The sequence below is a fragment of the Marmota marmota genome, unplaced genomic scaffold (assembly GCF_001458135.2).
Source record: "Marmota marmota marmota unplaced genomic scaffold, marMar, whole genome shotgun sequence".
Taxonomy (NCBI): domain Eukaryota; kingdom Metazoa; phylum Chordata; class Mammalia; order Rodentia; family Sciuridae; genus Marmota; species Marmota marmota.
Window position 1 is genome coordinate 42,994,434 of NW_026000082.1, and position 20,343 is coordinate 43,014,776.

The following is a 20,343-nucleotide window of genomic DNA, read 5'->3' on the forward strand; positions in this document are numbered from 1 at the left end:
GCCCCCCCAAAAAAATGAAGGTGAAGAAAGAGCCGTCAGAAGGCACTGCGCCTCCAGTGCCTCGCGGGTCTCTCTCACTGTCAGCACCCCTTCCCTTCTCTACCACTGCTGGGTTCCCTTTTCAGTCTGTGCTCATAGGGAGGGTGACGTGACTAGGACAGGGCAGCCAGGCCCCCCTGGACAGCCAAGTCCATTGGTGCTGTGGTCACCACCACATCTGTGCAGCAGTCGACCCTCGTCTGTGGTTTTGCCTTCTATGGTTTTAGCTACTGTGATTCAAAAAATATTAAATGGAAACTTCCAGAAAAAAAACAATTCATAAGTCTTAAATAACTTTCATTACAGGATATCGTTATAATTGTTGTACTGTACTATTAGTTGTTATTTCTTTATTGTTGTGTGTGTATGTGTGTATGAGAGAGAGAAAGAGAGAGAGAAAGAGAGAGAGAGAGAGACAGACTAGGGATTGAATCCAGGGGGGCTCAACCACTGAGCTACATCCTGGTCTCTCTTTTTCTTGAGACAGGTCTTGCTAAGATGCTGAGGCTGGCCTCAAACTTGCACTGCCTTATGAGTCCCCGGGGTTACAGACATGCACCACCACGCCCAGCTGATATCCCTTACTAAGCCTGATTTACAACTAAACTCCACCTTGGGCACATTTGTGAAGGAAAAACCACTCTCTAGAGAGCTTGGTACTCTCTGCAGTTTCAGGCCTCCATTGGGGTCTGGGGGTCAGGGGGACCACTGTGCCTGGCAGTGAGGGAAGCTAGAGAATTTGGAGAGAGCAGCAGGGAGCACAACAACTGGAAAGCCAGAATCCCAGGAAACACATAGGTGGATGGGCCTTGTCCTTCTCAGACACACATGTCCTAAACATGAAGGCCAGTGCTTCTGGGAATGTGGTTTTTCTCCATGTTGCCTGGAGAGGGAGAAGTCACCTGTATCAGGAATCCTCGCCACAGGGAGCTGGGAGAGATCCCTCCTCTGCCTTCACTTCTCCCAACCCCAAAAGCTTCTCTCCCTCTCCTGAGCAACTGAGCATTGCTCAAGCTCAGCCACACCCTTCGCACTCCGAGCATCGAGAGCCATGGCGTCTCACCAGATCCAGGTCAAACCGAATGAACTCCAGCCCAGACACCAAGGTCAGGAAGAGCGTCAGGTGGTCGTGGCTGCAGACCAGGGCGTTCCTGAAAGACATGGAGGAAGGGACACTGGTGTTCTGGGTCTGGTTGCCGGCTCAGCCCAACCTCACTAGCAACCAACTGTGTTGCAACGAGATATGTGACAGCCCCGCCGGCTGGGGCACTCGTCCCCACTCCCTTCTTCCCAGCATTCTCCTGGGTGTGAGCCACACGGCACTCGCCGGCCACTGTCTCTAGAGCTGGGCCTGTGGCATAAGGCTTGTCAGACTCCCAGCAGTTGCTGTAAATAATCTGTCCCTGCAGTGACCCCAACAAGGGCTGAGGCAGAGGTGGAACACAGGCTCAGTCTGAGGCAGGGCACCAGCTGTGCACAGGCTCCGCAGGACCCAGAGCTGCCAGAGGAAGCCACCACACTTCCAGCAAGCCCCCCAGGGCTCTTTGGCCACTGCCACTGTGTCCTCAGCATGCAGTGCCAGGCTAGGTCTCTGATGTGGCACAGTAGGGTATCCACATGTGACAGGAAGCTTTGGGAGGAGGCTCAGGGGAGCTGGAGGCGATGAGACAGTGCCGCACTCACCTGACGTAGTACTTCTGCAGCAGGCTCAGGTTCTCCTGGAACAGACGCAGGTAGCTCTCCAGGGAGTTCTCGTTGAGGGCCAGGTACAGCCAGGCCCGGCCTGCAGGCCAAGGCAGAGAGGAGAAAGGGCCGCTGAGGACCAGGCTCTCCGACCACCCTCAGGCCCCCCCATGGCCGGCCAGGAACATCTGAGAGAGGGCAGGGACACACTCGGCCAGGCTGAGCTGTGTGTGGACTCTGTCCTGTCCTGCAGGCTAACCCAGATCCCAGCTCGGGACAGAAACTAGAGTCCTCCCCTGGGCTCAGCCTGGGCTCTAAGAGCAGTCCAGTTCTCGTCTACGTCACGCTCCCCCTCATCCCCAAAGCACCCACAAACTGTCACGTGCAGGGAAAATGGGGTCTTGTGGAGCATCTTAACGCCCCTGCCACCAGATGCCACAAGGCAGGCAGTCTCCCAGGGCTGACCGGGCTGAACCTGAGCCCGAGCTGCCCATGGCGGGGTGTGTGTGTGACTGGCCTCTGCCCCGTGTCTCCCTGGCACTACTCACTGCGCCCCAGGTTGGTGGCCACGTGCTGCAGCACCTCAATCTGCTTGATGGCCTCTCTCCGGGTGAAATGCACGACAAGCACCCAGTAACCAGAGGAGAGGTCTTGCAGCCTGTGAGGACAGGAGGGCAGCGCTGGGGCCTGGGTGGGGCTGACCCACCAGCTGCCACCAGTCAGGCCACAGGCAACCTGTGCGTGGCCCCGAGCCCTCCCCCAGGTGGGTGCGCCTGCCACGTGGGTTCACAGAGCTACCTGGGATAGCTGTGGCCCACTTCAGCGAGACCAGCCTCCCTTGGCAAGGCAGACAGGAACTAAGGCAGATGAGGCCGGGCATTGCCTTCTGCAGGCACCAGGGCTGGGCACCCACTCACCCGTACAGCAGCGCGTGGTCCAGGTGCTCGCACAGGCGCTGCAGGACCTTGTCGTGGTTGCGGATGGCAGGGGTCTCGTCCTCACATGCGGCAAAGTAGCTCTGCAGCTGGAAGAAAAAACGTCAAATGTGGATAAAGAGCAGGGCTACAGAAGTTCAAGAATCAAGAAGGCAGCTGAGAAAACCCCTGCCAGATGACATCCCCACAGTGACCTTCAGTCTGCCTTAAAAGCCCGGCCCTGCTGCCGATCCACCCTGGAGTTCCAGAGGATAAAGCCCGACTCCTCACAGCCCTGTCCCCGAAAGTCCTTCAGCAAGCGCCTTGCGTGACAAGATGATGCTGGTGAGCGAGTCCCAGGCACACACCGGGTCTGGCCAGGGGCACCACGCAGTGTACCATCCTCATAGCTTACAGCACCCACACCTGCACAGGCACCCGGAGCTCAACAACAGCGGTCCTGCGCGGAGCTGGCTGCCCTCTGCACACACCAAGGCCAGTGTCCTTGCAGAAGGCTGCTCAGGGGCCATGGACGGCCTGAGGACACTGGCAAGGCTGAACGTGGATCTGGGCGCATGCCAGGCTCATGTCGGGCCCTGCACCAAGGAGGACATTGTTCCCAGGTCCAACTGATGCAAGGAGATTTGGAGGGCAGGTGGGTGACCCACAGCACAGAGCGGGCTCTGTGAAGACCGCGGCAGCTGGGTCAGCCCCTGAGGGCCAAGATGCCGCGCTCCGGGTCTGCGTCCCCTGCAACTGCAGCAAAGCCCTGGGAGAGACGTCTGACCTGGCTCAGGTTAGCACGACCTGGTTAGCCGTTGCCAGAGGGAGAAGCTCGCAAGACACAAGAGCACAGACCTGGTCTCAGGTTTGAACTCTGGGGACAAAGGTGTTCTGAAGCGTTTTCTGGAAGCAGTGGCCGCAAGGGCTGCAGCAGGCAAGACACGTCCATGCACCAGGAAGCATGTGCTCCTGGAGGGAGGCCAGCCATTCAGCCCCACAACAAATGGCCTCTCTACCCCGTGGCCCAGGGCAAGCCCAGCAGCCCTGCTGGCTGGGGACAGTCCTGTGGGGTCTGCCCATCCCCCAGGCAGGCAAATGGTGCCTCAGGAGGAAAGGCTTCAGGAGATAAAGACAGAGAAGGGAACCGCCAGACCTGCCCTGTGCCTCTGCAGTGGCTGGAGGCACTCCTGCAGGCTTCAGGGTCAAGTTCAACACAGGTATTAGGGAAAAAGGTACTTTAATTTTTAATTTATTTTCTTCTTCTTTTTTTTTTTTTTGGTAGCAGAGTTTGAACCCAGGGGTGCTTAACCACTGAGCCACATCCCCAGCCTGTTTTATTTTTTATTTAGAGACAGAGTATCCCTGAGTTGCTTAGTGCCTCACTAAGTTCCTGAGGCTGGCTTTGAACTTGCAATCCTCCAGCCTCAGGCTCCCAGCCACTGGGATTACAGACTGCACCACCACAAGGGCTTGTTTTTTAATTTCAAAATGTGAGATCAGAGCATCTTAAATAGATGAAAGGCTCCTTAGAGATGTATCATAACTTCCTCATTTAAAAAGCAAGACCCGAAAGAGGCAGGGGATTTCCATGAGAACAGATGAGAGATCAAGGCAGCAGAGGAAGGGGACAGACTGAGGGAGTCGAGGGGGATGGGAAAGAGGAGGAACAGTGGGACAAATCTGATCAGACACCCATGACACACATAAATACACCACGGTGAATTTCACCTTGATGTATATCCATAATGCACTAATGTTCTAAGAACTATAAATAAATAGAAAAAAGATCAGCAAAGAAAAAGGGAACAGGAGGGGGAGGAGGGGAGGAAAAAGGGAAGTACTGGAAATTGACTTGGAGCAAATTATACTCCATGCATAATTATGTCAAAATGAACATCAATATTATGCATATCTATAATGAACTAATAAAAAAATGTAAGGGGCTGGGGATATAGGTCAGTTGGTAGAGTGCTTGTCTTGCATGCACAAATCCCTGGGCTCAATCCCCAGCAACACACACACACACACACACACACACACAATTTAAAAACCCTGTAATCCCAAATGCTCCAGAAGCTGAGGCAGGAGGATAGTAAGTTCAAAGCCAGCCTCAATAACTCAGCAAGACCCTGTCTCAAAATGAAATGAAAAATGCGGGGGATGTGGCTCTGTTGTTGAGTGCCCCTGAGTTCAACTCCCGTTACTCTCCCCCAAAAATAAATAAAATTTCAGAAAAGGGAGGCTAAGGGTGTAGCTCAGTGGTAGAAGAGTTGTGGAGCAGGTGAGAGGCCCTGGGTTTAGTCCTCAACACTACAAAAAATAATTAGCTAGGAAAATAAAAACATCAAAAGCATAAGAAGGTTTATTCGTCTTCTTGATTATGAAAGTAGCCTCAGCTGTGGTGACACTGGAGTGAGGGGGTCAGGATGCGTGTGGGCGTGTGCATAGGTGTGAACAGGGAGGCGGCCCAGGCCAGGAAATCCCGGCAGGCAATGAGATTTTTAGCCGATAGGCAGGAACTAGGATTCCTTTCTCAAGCCAAGGTAACAAAATTAAATGATCCACAGACAACAGCCGTTTACTGGGAAAATATAGGCAACATGAAGGTGTGCATGATGCCTCAAGTCCTCCTGCTGTCCTGGTCCCCTGTGGACAGCAGGGTGCTGTGCCACAGAGCCACACCCTCAGCCCGTGGACAGCATGGGGCTGCACATGGAGCAATAACCTCAGCCCTTTTTACTTTTTTTTTTTTTTTTGAGACAGGGTCTCACTCAATTACCCAGGCTGGCCTTGAACTAGAGATCCTCCTACCTCAGTCTCCTGAGTAGCTGGGATTGCAGGTGTGCGCCGCTGCACTGGTTTCTTTTACAGCTTTAGGACTTTTTATTTTATTCTATTTTTTTGTAGTGCTGAACATTGAACCCAGGGCTTTGCACATGCTAGGCAAGCGCTCGACCACTAAGCTACACCCCAACCCTTTTTTTTTTATTATTATGTTCAGATCTTTTATTATGTGCAGTAAGGATCCAGCTTCATTATCTTCTGGAAGGAAACCATTTCCTCATATTAATGAATGGACCAGCCCTCCCTATTGAGATGTGACTGGATATGCCCCTTTCTAAACTATTCTGTGTTATTGATCTGCTGTCATTCTGTGTCCGCACCCTGTTTTTAATTATTTTCACTTTATTCATTACTTGGATGTGGGCAGATAAGTCTACTCCTTCCCCTATCCCAATTACTCTTTTTCAAAACTGTTTTGATCATTCCAACCCAATCTTTTAGAATCAAATTTCATTATAATTCCCTTCTGGGTTTTTAATAGATTCATGCTGAATCCAGAGATTATCTGTGGAAAGAAATGAAATCTTTGCAATATTGAGTCTTTCTATCGAGGACCGTTGACCCCCAGCCCATTTATTAAGGCCTTTTTTGTTTTCCGGTTCTGGGGATTGAACCCACAGATGCTCTACCACTGAGCTATATCCAGCCCTTTATATTTTTTTAATTTGAGACAGAGTCTCACTAAGTTGCTCAGGCTGTTCTGGAACTTGCCATCCTCCTGCCTCAGCTTCCCAAGAAGCTGGGATGTGCTGCTGCGCCCAGCTATTCAGGACTTCTTCCCCTTGACCATGAGGAGAGGGCTCAGGAGGTGGGACACAGGGTACTGCTGCTACAGAGCTGCACACTTTTGTTAAATTACTTGACACTTTAACCCTAATTTTTTGTCGTCTATAACACATGTTACAAGGATTTTTTAGAGCTGAGCTGTCAAATCCGTAGCCTCTACCCCATGAGGCTATTTAAGCTTAAATGTAAATGAAACAAAATTTTAAAAATCAGCTCCAGTTGCACTAGCCGCATTCCAAATGCTCAGTGGCCACATGTGGCCAGGGGCCACTGCATTAGTGTAAGTCCAGAGCATGTCTGTCACCGCTGACACTTTGCTGGGATACTACTGCACAGGTCAGGTGAGCAGCAGGTGCTCACTAAGCAGTGGAGATTATTTACAATGTTGAACCCATTTTTCTTGGTCACACCAGTGGCACAGCACTGGATAAGCATAAATTCAGATGCAAGCGCACAGCGCTGCCTCTGCTCTGTCCCTCACCTCCTCTTCACCAGCAGGGTCCTAACTCCTACTCTTGGTACTGGTACTTCACCACTGAGCCACATCCCCAGCCCTTCTTATATTTTATTTAGAGACAGGGTCTTGCTAAGTTGCTTAGGGCCTCACTAAATTGCTGAGGTTAGCCTTGAACTCAGCCTCTAGACCACTGGGACCAGTGCCCTCTTTAATCATTCTTTACTAAAAGAGTAATCCCATCATCTCAGGTGACAAAATGAGCCTGAATCAATGCTATAGCCCAACACAGATCTCCTACTGAAAAGGAAAAGGAAAAACAATGTCCAGGAATCAATAATGCATAGGGCTGGGGTACGGCTCAGGGGCAGAGCACTTGTCTGCCAAAGCCCTGAGTTCATCCCCAGCACCAAAAAAAAAAAAAAGAAGAAGAAGATGATAAATGATGCAAGAGCCCGTGGAGCTGTGTCAACAGCTTGGGCTTGTGCCTTGGGATCTGGTCAGCAAAGCATGGCACCAAGGTAAATAGAAGCAGATGCGCTGTCCCTTAGCCACAGACAGGCCACAGCCAATGGCTACCAGCAAGACTCTGAAAGAACAGCTGTGGAAGACAACCCTCACATGAACAAGGACCCCTGGATGACAGGACTGGGACGAGCACAGCAGACAGCCCAGCCTGGGAGACAACTGCCATCTTCCAGCCCAGAGACACTTGTGGGGAGCCGATGCCGGCTGTGGCGCGAGCCACATTTACCAAGCACTGCTCAGTGTGTGGATTCTAGGGTCAGATAATATGCTTGAATCCGACTCTGCAACTCACTTGCTATGTGACCTCTAAACTCGGTGTCCCCATCTTTAAAATGGGCTTAGTACCTTCCTTGGAACCCCTCTAAAGGATGTCACAAGGGTTCAGATGATGGTCGCACTGTATTGATCAAAGGGCGTGACACCTTGTAAACACTCAGGTGCCAGCAGCTGTGATGACAGTGCAGCTCAGGAACATACTTAATCATCAGAGCAACCCCATAAAGTGGGTCGCCAAGCGAGTAAGCAGCAGAGCCAGATTTTAAACCCCGGTCTTTTCTCTCTTTCTCTTTCTTTCTTTCTTTCTTTTTTTTTTTTTTTTTTGAACCTAGGGGCTTTTTACCGCTGAGTTACATCCCCAGTCCTTTTTATTTATTTTTTTTAATTTTGAGTCTCATTAAGTTGCCCAGGCTAGTCTCAACCTGCCATCCTCTGCCTCGGCCTCCCATGTAGCTGTGGTTGCAGGCATGCGCCTCATACCCAGCTCTCCCAGGTCTTTTCACCAAATGTGAGCTCCAGAACCTGAGGGAATAATGTACACAAATGTTAGGACATCTGCATTCCTTCCCTATATGTTTTAGGAGAATTAAAAAAAAAAAAGCAGTGTCCCTTCCTAAATCAGGAGAACTGAAGAGCCATGGTTGATATGGACTCTGGGTCGTCTGTAGTCGGTTCCTTGCAGGCACTGAGGCCCGCCAGGCCGTTTCTGAGAAGGTGTGCCAGTGACCCTCCCTCCTGTGCCCCACACCAGCTTCCCTCAGAAACAAGGAAGTGTCTTTTGAGTCACAATAAGCCCTAGCTGCTCGGAGGAGACCCCACTCCTAGGAAGAAATTCATCCCGCGGCTTAAGACTGTCAAGTCGCTCTGCTGTTGGCCTCTGTCCATGTGGACCTGGAGAAGGCAGAACACTCCTGGCATGGGGTGAGTGGAGTTGGCCGGTATGGCCAGGGGCTTGCTCTTGTTTTTGCCAATAAAGTTTTATTGGAACCCACATCTATACCTGCTCTGGCATTACAACAGCCAAGTTGAATAAAGGCAACTGAGACTATATGGCCTGCAGAGCCCGAAATACTGACTATTCAGCTCTGTAAGAAGAAACCTGCTGATCTGCTGGGTAGAATTTGGCAGCGGGGGCAAGCACCCTTGGGACAGGTTGGGCTGGGGAGGTGTCTCTTGCTCAAAATTCAGTTCAGCAGTGGCCAGAGAGGGTGGCTCAAGCCTGCAGAGTCAAGTCATCCAGGTCAAAAATATAACTGAAGGGCTGGGGTTGTAGTTCAGTGACAGAGCACTTGCCTAGCACATGTGAGGCCCTGGGTTTGATCCTCAGCACTGCATAAAAATAAATAGCCCGGGGGCGTAGTGGCACTCGCCTGTAATCCCAGCAGCTTGGGAGGCTGAGACAGGAGGATCACGAGTTCAAAGCCAGCCTCAGCAATGGCGAGGTGCTTAGCAATTTAGTGAGACCCTGTCTCTAAATAAAATACAAAATAGGGCTGGGGGTGTGGCTCAGTGGTTGAGTGCCCCTGAGTTCAATCCCGAGTACCAAAAATAAAAAATAAATAAATAAAAATAAAAAATAAATAAAGGTATTGTGTCCATCTACAAAGAAAAATATTTTTAAAAAAATATTACTGAGGGCTGGGGCTGGAGCTCAGTGGTAGAGCGTTTGCCTGGCATGGGTGAGGCCCTGGGTTCTACCCTCAGCGCCACATAAAAATAAATAAATATGTGTCCATCTATAACTAAAAAAATTTTTTTTAATTACTGAGCACCTACTTCATGTACATCAGGTACTATTCCTTTTATTTATTTACTTCGCAGTACTAGGGATTGAACCCAGGGGCCTTCTGCCACTAAACTACTACATCTACATCCCTAAAGCTGCTGCTGCTGCTGCTGCTTCTTTTTCTTTTTTTTAAACAGGGTCTCACTAAGTTGCCTAGCTAGGCATGAACTTGCAGTTCTGCCTCAGTCCTCGGAGTAGCTGGGATTACACATGTATGCCACTGTGCCCAGTAGATACTATTCTTTTACAAAGTCCTTAAGTCCTTATAAAACTTACATTCTGGTGGCAGAGATAAACTATGTGCAAATATATAAAATAGAATCCGGGAACCATAAGTGCTATTTAAAAAAAAAAGGCAGGGCTAGGCACAGTGGGGCACACCTGTCATCCCAGCTACTGATGAAGCAGGAGGATTGCAAATTCAAGGCCAGCAGGATAAATTACCAAGGCTCTGGCTCTAAATAAAAAAATAAAAAGGGCCAGAAACAGTTCCGTGGTAGAGAGCATGCCTAACATGCACAAAGCTGTTACCATGCACAAAGTTCCCCAGAACCAAACAACCCAACAAAAACAGAGGCAGGGTATGCAGGCCAGGCGCGGTGGCACACGCCTCTAATCCCAGTGACTCAGAAGGCTGAGACAGGAGGATCAAAAGTTCAAGGCAGCCTCAACAACTTAGGGACACCCTGTCCCTAAAATAAAATGGAGCTAAGGTTGTGGCTCTGGGATGGAGCTAAGGTTGTGGCTCTGCGGTATAGCACGTGCCTAGCACGTGCAAGGCCCTGGGGGTTCAACCCTCAGCACCACATAAAAATAAATTAAAAAAATAAAATAAAGGTATTGTGTCCAACTACAACTAAAAAATTAATATTTAAAAAAAAAGAAGGGGCTGCGGCTGGGGCTGTGGCTGTCGCTCAGTGGTAGAGGACCCTGGGTTCTATCCCTGTACAGCAAAACAAAACAAACTGAGCTGGAGAAGGTGCCCCCGAGGGCAGGGCTGTGGAGGTTTCTGGGGGCAGAGTGCCCCAGTTAGGGAACAGCAGCCGCAGCAACTGAGGACCATTAGAAAGGGAGATGCTGGGAAACTTGATGAAGGAAACCTGGGTGAGGGGGCAGGACACAGAGAGGGAGGGTGGGAAGTGTGAGGGGAACCTGCTTAACAAGCAAGCATGTCCAGAAACAGCCTTAATGAATGAAGCAATTGGAGCTGCAAAACTCAGCAGAAATTTGATGATATTAAGGAAAATTTTTTAATTTTTTTGTACCAAGAGGTGCTATAAACTGGCCTACAGCCACACACCTTTTCCTTTATTTTTTTACAATTTTGAGACAGGGTCTCGATAAGTTGCTGAGGCTGGCCTTGAACTTGTGATCCTCCTGCCTCAGCCTCCTGAATGAATCACTGGGATGACAGGTGTGTGCCATGGTACCTGGCCAACTTTTTAAAGATGTAAAGGTGGTATTGGGTTATATGAGAAAAGAGTCCTCATCTTGGAGCAATAGATACTGAAGTATTTTTGGATGTCTGGAATCTGTTTCAAAATAATGGAGGGATGCGGGCATAGCTGACGCAAGACTTTCCATGAGATGATGAGAGAGGTGGGAAGAGGAGGGGGAAGAGGGGGAAGAGGGAGGAGAGGGAGGAGAGGGAGGGAGCTGCAAGGAGGGAAGGAGAGAACAAAGGAGCACGTGACAGGAGAGCAAATATGGAAAACTCCTTGGACCAGTTTTGCCAAAAGGGTGTTGGGAGAACAAGAACGGGTGGAGTCAGCCAGAGAGTTCCTTCCAGAACAGGAAAGAGGAGAGGGGCTCCCCTGTCCCGGGGAGGTAGCCACAGACGTGAGCCAGAGGCAGGTGGGCTGGTTCTCCTGACCAAGGGAGGATAAAAAAGTTCTCATCAGAAGAAAATCTAGAAACAAGCAAGGTCAGTTGAGGGTGCAGAGGCCGCTCATTCTTACAGTGCCCTTTAGAACTATGCTCCCCAAGGTCCGGGAGCGGCCTGGCCTCCATCTCAAACACCCAGGATGGGCTAAATGACTCTTCTGTCTGGTTTTTGGGGGGACTCAGGCACCAGGCCTGGGGACAGCTGGTTCAGCTCATCCCAGAGCCCTTCCCAGCCAGGGGGTGGGTGCTCCCTGAGCCCCCTGGGCAGACTGGCCATCAGGAGACTAAGCCAGACCCCGTGGCTTCGGGGAAATGTGGGCGGCACTCTCCAGCAAGCCAAGAATGCCTGACGCAGAGCCTTTTAATCAGGGTTGGTCCCACTCTGCTCTGGGCTGCCCTTGTTTTGTCTCTTTCGTAGACACACAAACACAAAACACTGTAAGTGCCATAGCTAGTACCAAGCAGCCCTTCCAGATTGTTCTATAATAGGTAACTCAAAGGCAGCTGTGAAAGATTATAAATGGGCAAATGAAAAGATGGTTACAGCCGGGCACAGAGGCACACACCTCTAATTCCAGTTCCTTGGGAGGCTGAAGCAGGAGGACCACAAGTTCAAGGCCAGCCTGGGCAACTTAGCAAGACTCTGTCTCAAAAAGCAAAAAGGGCCGGGAATGAAAATAAGTAGAGCACCCCTTAAACCAGTCCCCTGAGCTGGGGAAAAAAAAGAAGAAGAAGAAGAAGAAAGTAAGGAAGAAAAGATGGTGACCTCCTTTCTCTCTCCCAAGTCAGTCAAGCCACAGGATTTGATGCTGCCAGCCCAACAGATGGGAGATCTGGATCCAACTCTGCCACTGACTCCCAGGCTATCCTGGGAAGGAGGAGGGGTAACACCTCTATATTTAGAGAGGACAAAATCCTGCTCCAACAACATCAGGAAGCTCTGCAGGGCTGAGAGTGGGCTGAACACACGGGTGCTCCACCTGGTGACCACTACAGGCTCCTCCGCGACCCCTGCCATGCCTGTCCCTGCTTACCCACAGAACGCAGGCCTATGGCTGTAGGAAAAACTCAGCCTGGCGCCACCTGAGGCATGCTCTCATGGGGGAGATCACCAGGTAACAGCAGCCTCCCTACTAGCTCCAAGGAGACCAATCGTATTTAGATGACAGCAAGTTTAGGACAGCCTCAGCAGTTGAGGTCTAGGAGACAGAAATCCAAGAGCAGGAAAGACCCCAACCAAAGGGCTGCTTTCTCACCTCAAACTGTCCCAAGAATTAAATCAGCCATGCACAGTGGCACACACCTGTAATCCTACTCGGGAGGCAGAGGCAGGAAGATTCCAAGTTCAAGGCCACACTGGGCAACTTTGGCTCAACTGAACCTTAGAGACAGACTGTAGCAAAGACCCCCAGGTCCCCTTAGTCTACAAGGCCTGTCCTGAGACCCTGCAGGAGCACTGTGGGTGAGGACAAGCCTCGGGAGAAGTGACAGGTGCAGCCAGCCTTGTGTTTTGGAGTCCTACTCCAGCATGGCCACTGATTGGGCAAACCGTCCCCAGATCTTCTGGGACATTCTTCCTCTCCAGGGCAGGTCCCCAGAGGAAAGGCAGAGTTCAGGCCACTTGTACCATTTACTACCTCATAAGTTGGGGTACCCCTAAGCCTTGATGCATGGACTCCTCAGTGAGGGACCCCAAGAGGACTAGTGGGGATCATGGCAGCTGGACAAGGGCTGCTGTGGTCAGAGCTATCTACTGTTCCCTTGGGGAGGCCACTGTGACACCTCACCCCCGCCCTACCTTGCATCAGCCCTATGGGCCAGCCTCAGGCAGATCTGAAGGGAAAGGCCAGCGCTCTTGATCTATCCCCTCAGAAATAAACAAGCAGACAAGCCAATAAATGCTTTCGTCTTAGCCAGGCTTCTTAAGAGCAATGCCTGTTACACCCCCCAGGCCTGGATCCCCACTGCCAACAGCATGTCTATGGAGGATCTAGCAGCGTCCAAGGCGAGGCCGGAGCTGGCTGGAGAGCCCTTAGTTTTTAGCAGCAGTTTCCCAGGACTCAGTGAGAACCTCCGTGCAGGAAGCGTGAAGGGAGCCAGAGACTGGGGCGGGGTGTCCGTGAATGGAACTGACTGCTGAACCTGCTGGAAAGGCAGCAATAATCGCTCAGCCAGAGCCTCCCATTTTAGGAGGGAGACTGGGGCTCAGGCTTCGCCCAGTGTCCCTCTGCTTCCTGCAGTCTCGGCCAGATGCCCTCCAGGAGAAGGCCAGTGCTGGAGGCGGCCACCCACCTGGGTGAAACAGCTGTTGAGCCGGGGTGGGGCTGGGTGTACCTGCCCAAACCCTCAGAAAGTGCTCCTCCTTGCACCCTCCCCAGGAGGGCAGAGCGCGGGGCACTGGGCCATCCCAGGGCTTCAGTGACTGAACGGAATGGGGAGGTAGGGGCTGGGCAGGAACACTCTAGCTGCTTCTTCCTAGATAGCGTGAGGGTGTCAGCAGAGGTTCCGGTTGCTGGTGACTGCTGCTCCACCAACCCAGGCAACCGTGATGCTTCTGCCTTACTCTAGTGATTATAGAATCCCTAACCCGAGATCCCACCCCTTCTTAGCCAGGAAATGACAACCAACCACAGGACAGCGGACTATGGGGCAGAAGAACTCAGAGCCCTCCCTGCATAAGAACCAGAGGTCCTTGATTTGGAGAAGATGGTCCTCTAAATGGGCATGAAAAACCATGTCCTTCAGCTGAGGTCCCTGGGGGATGGCCAAGCCCCTGCCCAGGAAGGACCTGTGCCAGGCCGTGGGGACTGGCTTGGACTGGCTGGATCCCTCCCCCAGCAGAGCTGTCACAAAGGGTTGGCCTGCCATGGCCCGCACTGCTTCACAAGCAAGACTGGTGAAACTGAGGCTTCTTAGCCACTTATTTGCCACCAAATACAGCACCAGCTCCACATTTTCCTTCTCGATCTCCCAAATTGCTGCTGCTGGTCCCTTTGCTGGAGACCTGTAGGTGCTCTGCTCTGACAGCTCTGCTGAAAGCAAAAGGCAGGTAGGGAATCATTCGTGGGTTTCCTTTTCCTGCGCTTCCTTTGGGGCGCAGGAAGGATGATGGCCAAGAAGGCCAGATCTCTCGGTACTTGGACCGAGCACAGTTTCTACAGTTAAACGCTCCTCCCACCAGGAAGGAGAGAGCACAAGCCTCAAGGCACTGTGACCGCTCTGCTCTGGAACCTGGGACCAAGGATGTCTCTCAGAGTGGGCAGAACATGGCGAGGCTCTGCCAAGAGGTTCCTAGGCAAACACCAGAGGCCCAGAAGCCACGCTGGCCTGGAAGCCACGGGCAGGCCTGGCGCCACCCCGTTCTCCCACTGCGGGGCTGGAGGCGGGCATCTGCAGGAGCCCTGCCTGGGGTTCTGAGCACCCCATGCTCAGGCCTGCTCACGCCCTGACGGGAAGAGGGCAGTTTCTCAAAGCCTCATTTGAGCCAGGCCTGTGGAGCCTGGAGCCGGCTGGCTCTGGGTTGTCTTTCACTTCCCCTTTCCTGGGGCTGCGCCTGTGCAAGACCACTCAAGCAATCCCACCCAGACACCACTGGGGTGCTGGAGGAAAACAGTCCCCAGAGTCCCTGTCTAATCACATGGCGGGGACCCCGATTTCCCTCCAAGGCCTGAGCAGGTAATCAGCTACCCCAGGGTGAGGAAGCATGGGGGAGCGGGGACTTCACAGATCACAATCCATGGTTGGTCGGTTGGTTGGGTTTTCTCTAGGGATTGAAGCCAGGCGCTCTACCACTGAGCTCCTCCTTGGTCCTTTTCATTTTGAATTAGGGCCTCACTAAATTGCTGTGGCTGGCCTTGAACTGGCCATCCTCCTGCCTCACCCCATCCCCTATAATCCCAGCGACTTGGGAGGCTGAGGCAGGAGGATTGCAAGTTGTTTGAAGCCAGCCTGGGCAACCTGGCAAGACTGTCTCAAAATAAATTTTAAAAATTAAAAGGGTTGGAGGGCTGGGGTTGTAGCTTGGGGCAGAGTGCTTGCCTAGCATGTGTGAGGCCCTGGGTTTGATCCTCAGCACCACATAAAAATAAATAGAGATATTTTGTCCAACTACTACTAAAAAAAATTAAAAAAAAAAATAAAATGAAGGCATGCTGTCCATCAAAATTTTTTTTAAAAAAGGGGCGGGGGTCGGAGGGCTTGGGCTGTAGCTCAGTGGCAGAGCGCATGCCTAGCATGTGTGAGGCACTGGGTTCTATTCTCAGCACCACATATAAATAAATAAAATAAAGGTCCATCAACAACTAAAAATATATTTTAAAAAAGCGGGACAGGGCGTTGGAGATGCTCAGTGTAGAGTGCCTGGTGGTCAAATATCATCAAAAGACACAAAAACAAAGAGCAAGAGCCAAAAAACTGCCTCTCATCTCGGCGGCACCCCTGCAGGCCTTCTGACTTTGGACAAGTGGCTTCTCCACTTCGACTGTGTGTCGACAGGCAGCAGAGCCATTACCATGCCCTCCTGTCCTCCCACAGCACTGGGCTGTGGAGATTCTATTGGTCACCACAGTTCCCGGGGAGCAGGATGATAGGAAACGAATACCTCCTCGTCACTTCTGTAATGAGAGCAAGGGGAGATGATAAGTCACAATACACAGATGGCGAAGCTGCTCTGGTGGCGAGAGAGGAGACACTCTCACACCCCGAGTTGTTGTATGACCAATGGATCAGTGGCCCCAACTTTCAGTTCCAGCCTAAAGGACTCTCCCAGAAACTGTCCCGATTCTCTGGCCTCAGATGGAAGCTCTAGGGTGTCCCCTCAAGCCAGCAGCAGGGAGAACTGTCAGGAGAGCTCACCCAAACTGGCCAGCGCCACCACCTGGCCCTCCAGGAGGCCAGCTCTCCGCTCCACCCCGCAGGGCAGGGCTCCAGATGCCACTGAGAGAGCCTCTTCACGGGCAGCGAGGCCACCTGTTCCCCTTGCACACGAGGGCACTGCCAGCTCTGGTGGCAACATGCCCTTCCCATGGTGGTGATCCTGAGGCCCAGACGTCACCAGATTCCTGGGGGAAGAATGACCCACCCGGGATCCCGAGGTACCTGCCGAAGCAATGCCAGCCTTCTCCCCTCAGCACACCTCTGATCCCTAGCCCTTCCTCCTGCCCTCCTATTTTTCCAGCACTGGGGACTGAACCACTGACCACGTGCTCAGGCTTCTGTATTTTATTTTGAGTCAGGGTCTCGCTAAGCTGCCCAGGCTGACCTTGAACTCCTGGCTTAGCGCCTGAGTACCTTGCGCCACAGCGCCACCCAGCCCCTCCCTGCCTTGGCATTAAAACCTGCCCTGACCTCTCCAGGTCAGGTCTCCAGGCCAATGGCTCCGCGAGCTGGCATGGGATTTTCAAGTTTTCTGTGAAATTCTCTTCACACTGGGTTCTAGCTGGAGAATCTGGAGGAAGACTCACAGGAATAGCCTGCTCCACTGGACACTCTGGGGTGTGATCTGTGACTACAGAGTGACCACAGTCAGCCTTGGTCCTCCCACTTGAATGTGACCTGCTTCTCTCTAGCCCCAGATGCAGGTGAGCTTCTGCCGCGTTCAAGACCTCACAAGGCCTTCGGATCTGGAAGGGCCTAAGCTAGGGCCACACCACGGAGACAGGCCTGGGAATGCTTGAGCCGGGCTGGAAGGACGGTAGTGACAAGCTTCCAAGACAAACCTGACGCCAGAGAAGCATTTCAGAAAAGGAGAACCAAATCCAAACCAAGCCAATGGGCGGGGCTCAGAAAAAAAAGTCTTCGCTTCTCCACCAGCGTCTATTCCTGGGCCGGGCGGGTGACCTGGATTGGCGCTCTCTGCCCACACTGGGGGCCCCTGGTTCCTCCTGGCCTCTATTATGCAAGGCCAGGAGCAAAGCTATGGCCAAGGCCAGGATCCAGGGAAGAGGAAGCAGGGAAGAGGGCCCTCCTTATAAAATGCTTGGGTAGTATTATTTTATTTAGATCTTTGCCCTGGAGATTCGGGTCCTTGGGGACTTCCAGAACAATTTCCCTTGAAGCCAGTGAGAACAAAACTATTGATCTAAACCCACACATACCTAGCAACCCTCTCCAGGAACGAGCTGATTTAAAGTACTGCAGACCCAGCTCTCGGGGACAAGGAGAGGGAGGAAAGGCCCTGCCCTCAGATCTTCACCGACAGACCAGGATGGCCAACAGCTGCGGCCAGTCACTGCTGTCCCCGGATTCCAGACTGACAAGGAGCCCCCTGCTCCACGTGGCACGTCTGCCGGAAATAGAGCCTAAGGTACCTGACCCAGGAGGACCTGAACAAGTCACTTCTGGTTAACCACCCCAGGACTCATTTCTCCTGCTTAAGGGGGAGGGGAACAGGGGCGGTTCCTATTCATTCTAGGTGCTTCTGAGCTGGATTTTTTTTTTGCTGTTGTTTTTGTTCTTTGATACTAGGGATTGAACCCAGGAGCCCCCAACCACGGAGTCACATCCCAACCCTTTTTATATTTTATTTTGAGGCAGGCTCTCCCTAAGTTGCTTAGGAACTTGCTAATTTGCTGGGGCTGGCTCTGAACTCGCCATCCTCCTGCCTCAGCCTCCTGAGCCTCTGGGATGACAGGCATGGCCACCTCACTACCTATTTTCTTAGATAATGTCCCTTCTCTGCACCTGACCAAGGTTCCTTAGGAAGGCAATGTCACTGCTTTGGGGAGTGCTCCCTGGTCACCTCCTCCACAGACTTCCCTGCCCATGCCCTGTCACAAGGTCTGTGTGACGCCTGTGTATTGCCACAGTCTGAAATCCTGTTTGTCCATCCCTTCATTTATTTCTCATCTCCTACTAGAATGTCACTTCCATGAAGGCAGAGACCTTATCTGCCTCCACAGCGAGTTCCCTGGGGCCTAGAACACGGGGACAGAGGGAAGGAGCTCAGCAGTGTTTTAAATAACTGAACACACGACCATGGGACAGAACTCAGAGTCCACGTCCACTCCACAAGCCTGATATGAAATGCGACAGATCAGGTCAACCACAAGCCAGAAGGTGACTCTGCGCCCGCCTCAGTGAGGACTTTTTTGGGTGCACACGTGTGTAAATAAAAATACCTAAAAATACCGCCTGTGGGCCAAAACAGCATGAGGCCTACTTTGGTAAATAAAGGTTTACTGGAACACAGCCACGCCCTGCATGGCGGTTGCTTTTGAGTTCCAAGGGCAGAAGAGAGGAGATGGTTCAACAAAGACCCCATGTCCCCAAATATTTACCATCTGGTCTTTCAAGAAAAAGCTTATAGGAAGCATAGCGTGGGGCTGGGGCTCAGGGGGAGAGCACTTGCCTAGCATGTGGGAGGCCCTGGGTTAATTCTCAGCACTGCGTGTAAATAAATAAAACAAAGGTCCATTGACAACTAAAAAAAAGTATTAAAAAAAAAAAAAAGCATAGTGTGACACACACGGAAAACTGCTCCCAAGTCATAATGGTGGCTTCCTTTGGTTTAGGCCTCACAGTGCACAGGCGCCGGCTGCGTGCTGAGTACCACAGGCAACTGAATTCTCCTTAGAACACCAGTAGGTTCTGGCTGTCACCAGCCAGGACTGACACAGTCAATGACAAACCCGGACTCCAGGCCCAGGCCCAGGCCCGAGAACCTCTGAAGCCTGTGTCTCAGCTTCTAGGCTGGATGGCTCCCCAGAGAGCACCTTCCGGCCCCACCCAGCAGGATCCCCTGCACACTCCTCACTGTCCCCAGAAGACCACCTGGAGGGCTCCACGTCCTTGGGATGCTCCTTCTAGTTTGGATGCCTGCTTCTTTTCCTTCTCTAAATTCTACCAATTTATCAGGACTTGGTGAAGCCTTCCTTCTCTGAGGGCTTCTCCTTGCCCTAGCTATTTTATTTAGTTAGTTATTTTTTTTTTAGTTGTAGATGGACACAATATCTTTATTTTTTTATGTGGTGCTGAGGATCGAACCCAGTGCCTTACACATTCCAGGCAACTCAACCACTGAGCTACAGCCCCAGCCCCTTATTTAGTTATTTTTAATTTGTGGTTCTAGGGACTGAACCCAGGGGTGCTTTACCGCTGAGCTACATCTCTGGCCCTTTTTTAAAGTTTTTGAGACAAGGTCTTGCTAAATTTCCCAGGCTGGCCTCAAACTTAGGATCTTCCTGCCTCAGACCCCCGAGTCCCTGGGATTACAGGCAATGTGCCACCACCCCCAGAACCCTAATTATGTTTAAAATTTCCCCCCCAAACTGTTAGAGGGCCAAGGCTGCTTCTTACAGCAGATCATTTGCTTAAACTGCATGTGTACTTAACAGACTCACTCCTCAAAAACAGGACAAAACTCAAAACTGAAAACCACTGCCTTCCCTTCCCTGGAGATGATGCTGTTTAGTAGAACCACCTGCCATCCAAAATGCCAACACGCAGGGCACGGTGAAGCACCCTGTAATCCCAGAGACTCAGGAGGAGGATCGCAAGTTCAAGGCCAGCCTTAGCAACTTAGGGAGACCCTGCCTCAAAATAAAAATAAATAAAAGGGCTGGGGATATAACTCAGGGGTAAAGCGCCCCTGGGTTCAATCCCGGGTACCAAAAGTTAATAAATTATTAATAATATCAAATAAAGAAAGAAAAGAAACAAAATGCCAACATCCTGCTAGGATGCTTCTCTATTAACAACTCAGCAACCACAGGCTTTGTTAGCCTCTGCTACTCGCTCCCTGCCCAGAACCGTGGAACCACGGGGTTTGTTCCGTCCTGCTGACCGTCCGACTCTAATAGCCCCCAAATCCTATCTCCATCCAAGAACACAGTTCCCTGAGATTCAGGTAGGATAACAGCTATGTCACCTCTTGGGTGCTAGAGTATGTGCTGCTCATCACAAAATCTAGGTGTGACAACAGTGGAACTCATCTGGGCACAACGGCACACAACTGTAACCCCAGCAACTTGGGGTTGTCTCCAAATAAAAATGGGCTGGGGATGTAGTTCAATGGTAAAGCATTCCTGGGTTAAATCCCCAGTACCAATACTACTACTACTACCAACTACTACTGATAGTAATAATAAGACTACTGATAATAAGATAAGAAGAAGGAAGGAAGGAAGGAAGGAAGGAAGGAAGGAAGG

At 51.4% G+C, this 20,343-nt stretch overlaps 1 protein-coding gene across 1 annotated transcript in view; it reads right to left on the minus strand.

Moving 5' to 3' along the window:
* Positions 1-20,343, minus strand: part of Plekhm2 (pleckstrin homology and RUN domain containing M2) — a 37,574-nt gene that overhangs the window by 16,126 nt on the left and 1,105 nt on the right. Inside the window, exons 3-6 of the mRNA XM_015485663.2 lie at positions 2,640-2,746; positions 2,271-2,380; positions 1,723-1,822; positions 1,103-1,190 (exon numbers count right to left, since the gene is read on the minus strand). Of these exons, the coding sequence (XP_015341149.2) occupies positions 1,103-1,190; positions 1,723-1,822; positions 2,271-2,380; positions 2,640-2,746 (405 nt within the window). The remainder of the gene's footprint in view (positions 1-1,102; positions 1,191-1,722; positions 1,823-2,270; positions 2,381-2,639; positions 2,747-20,343) is intronic.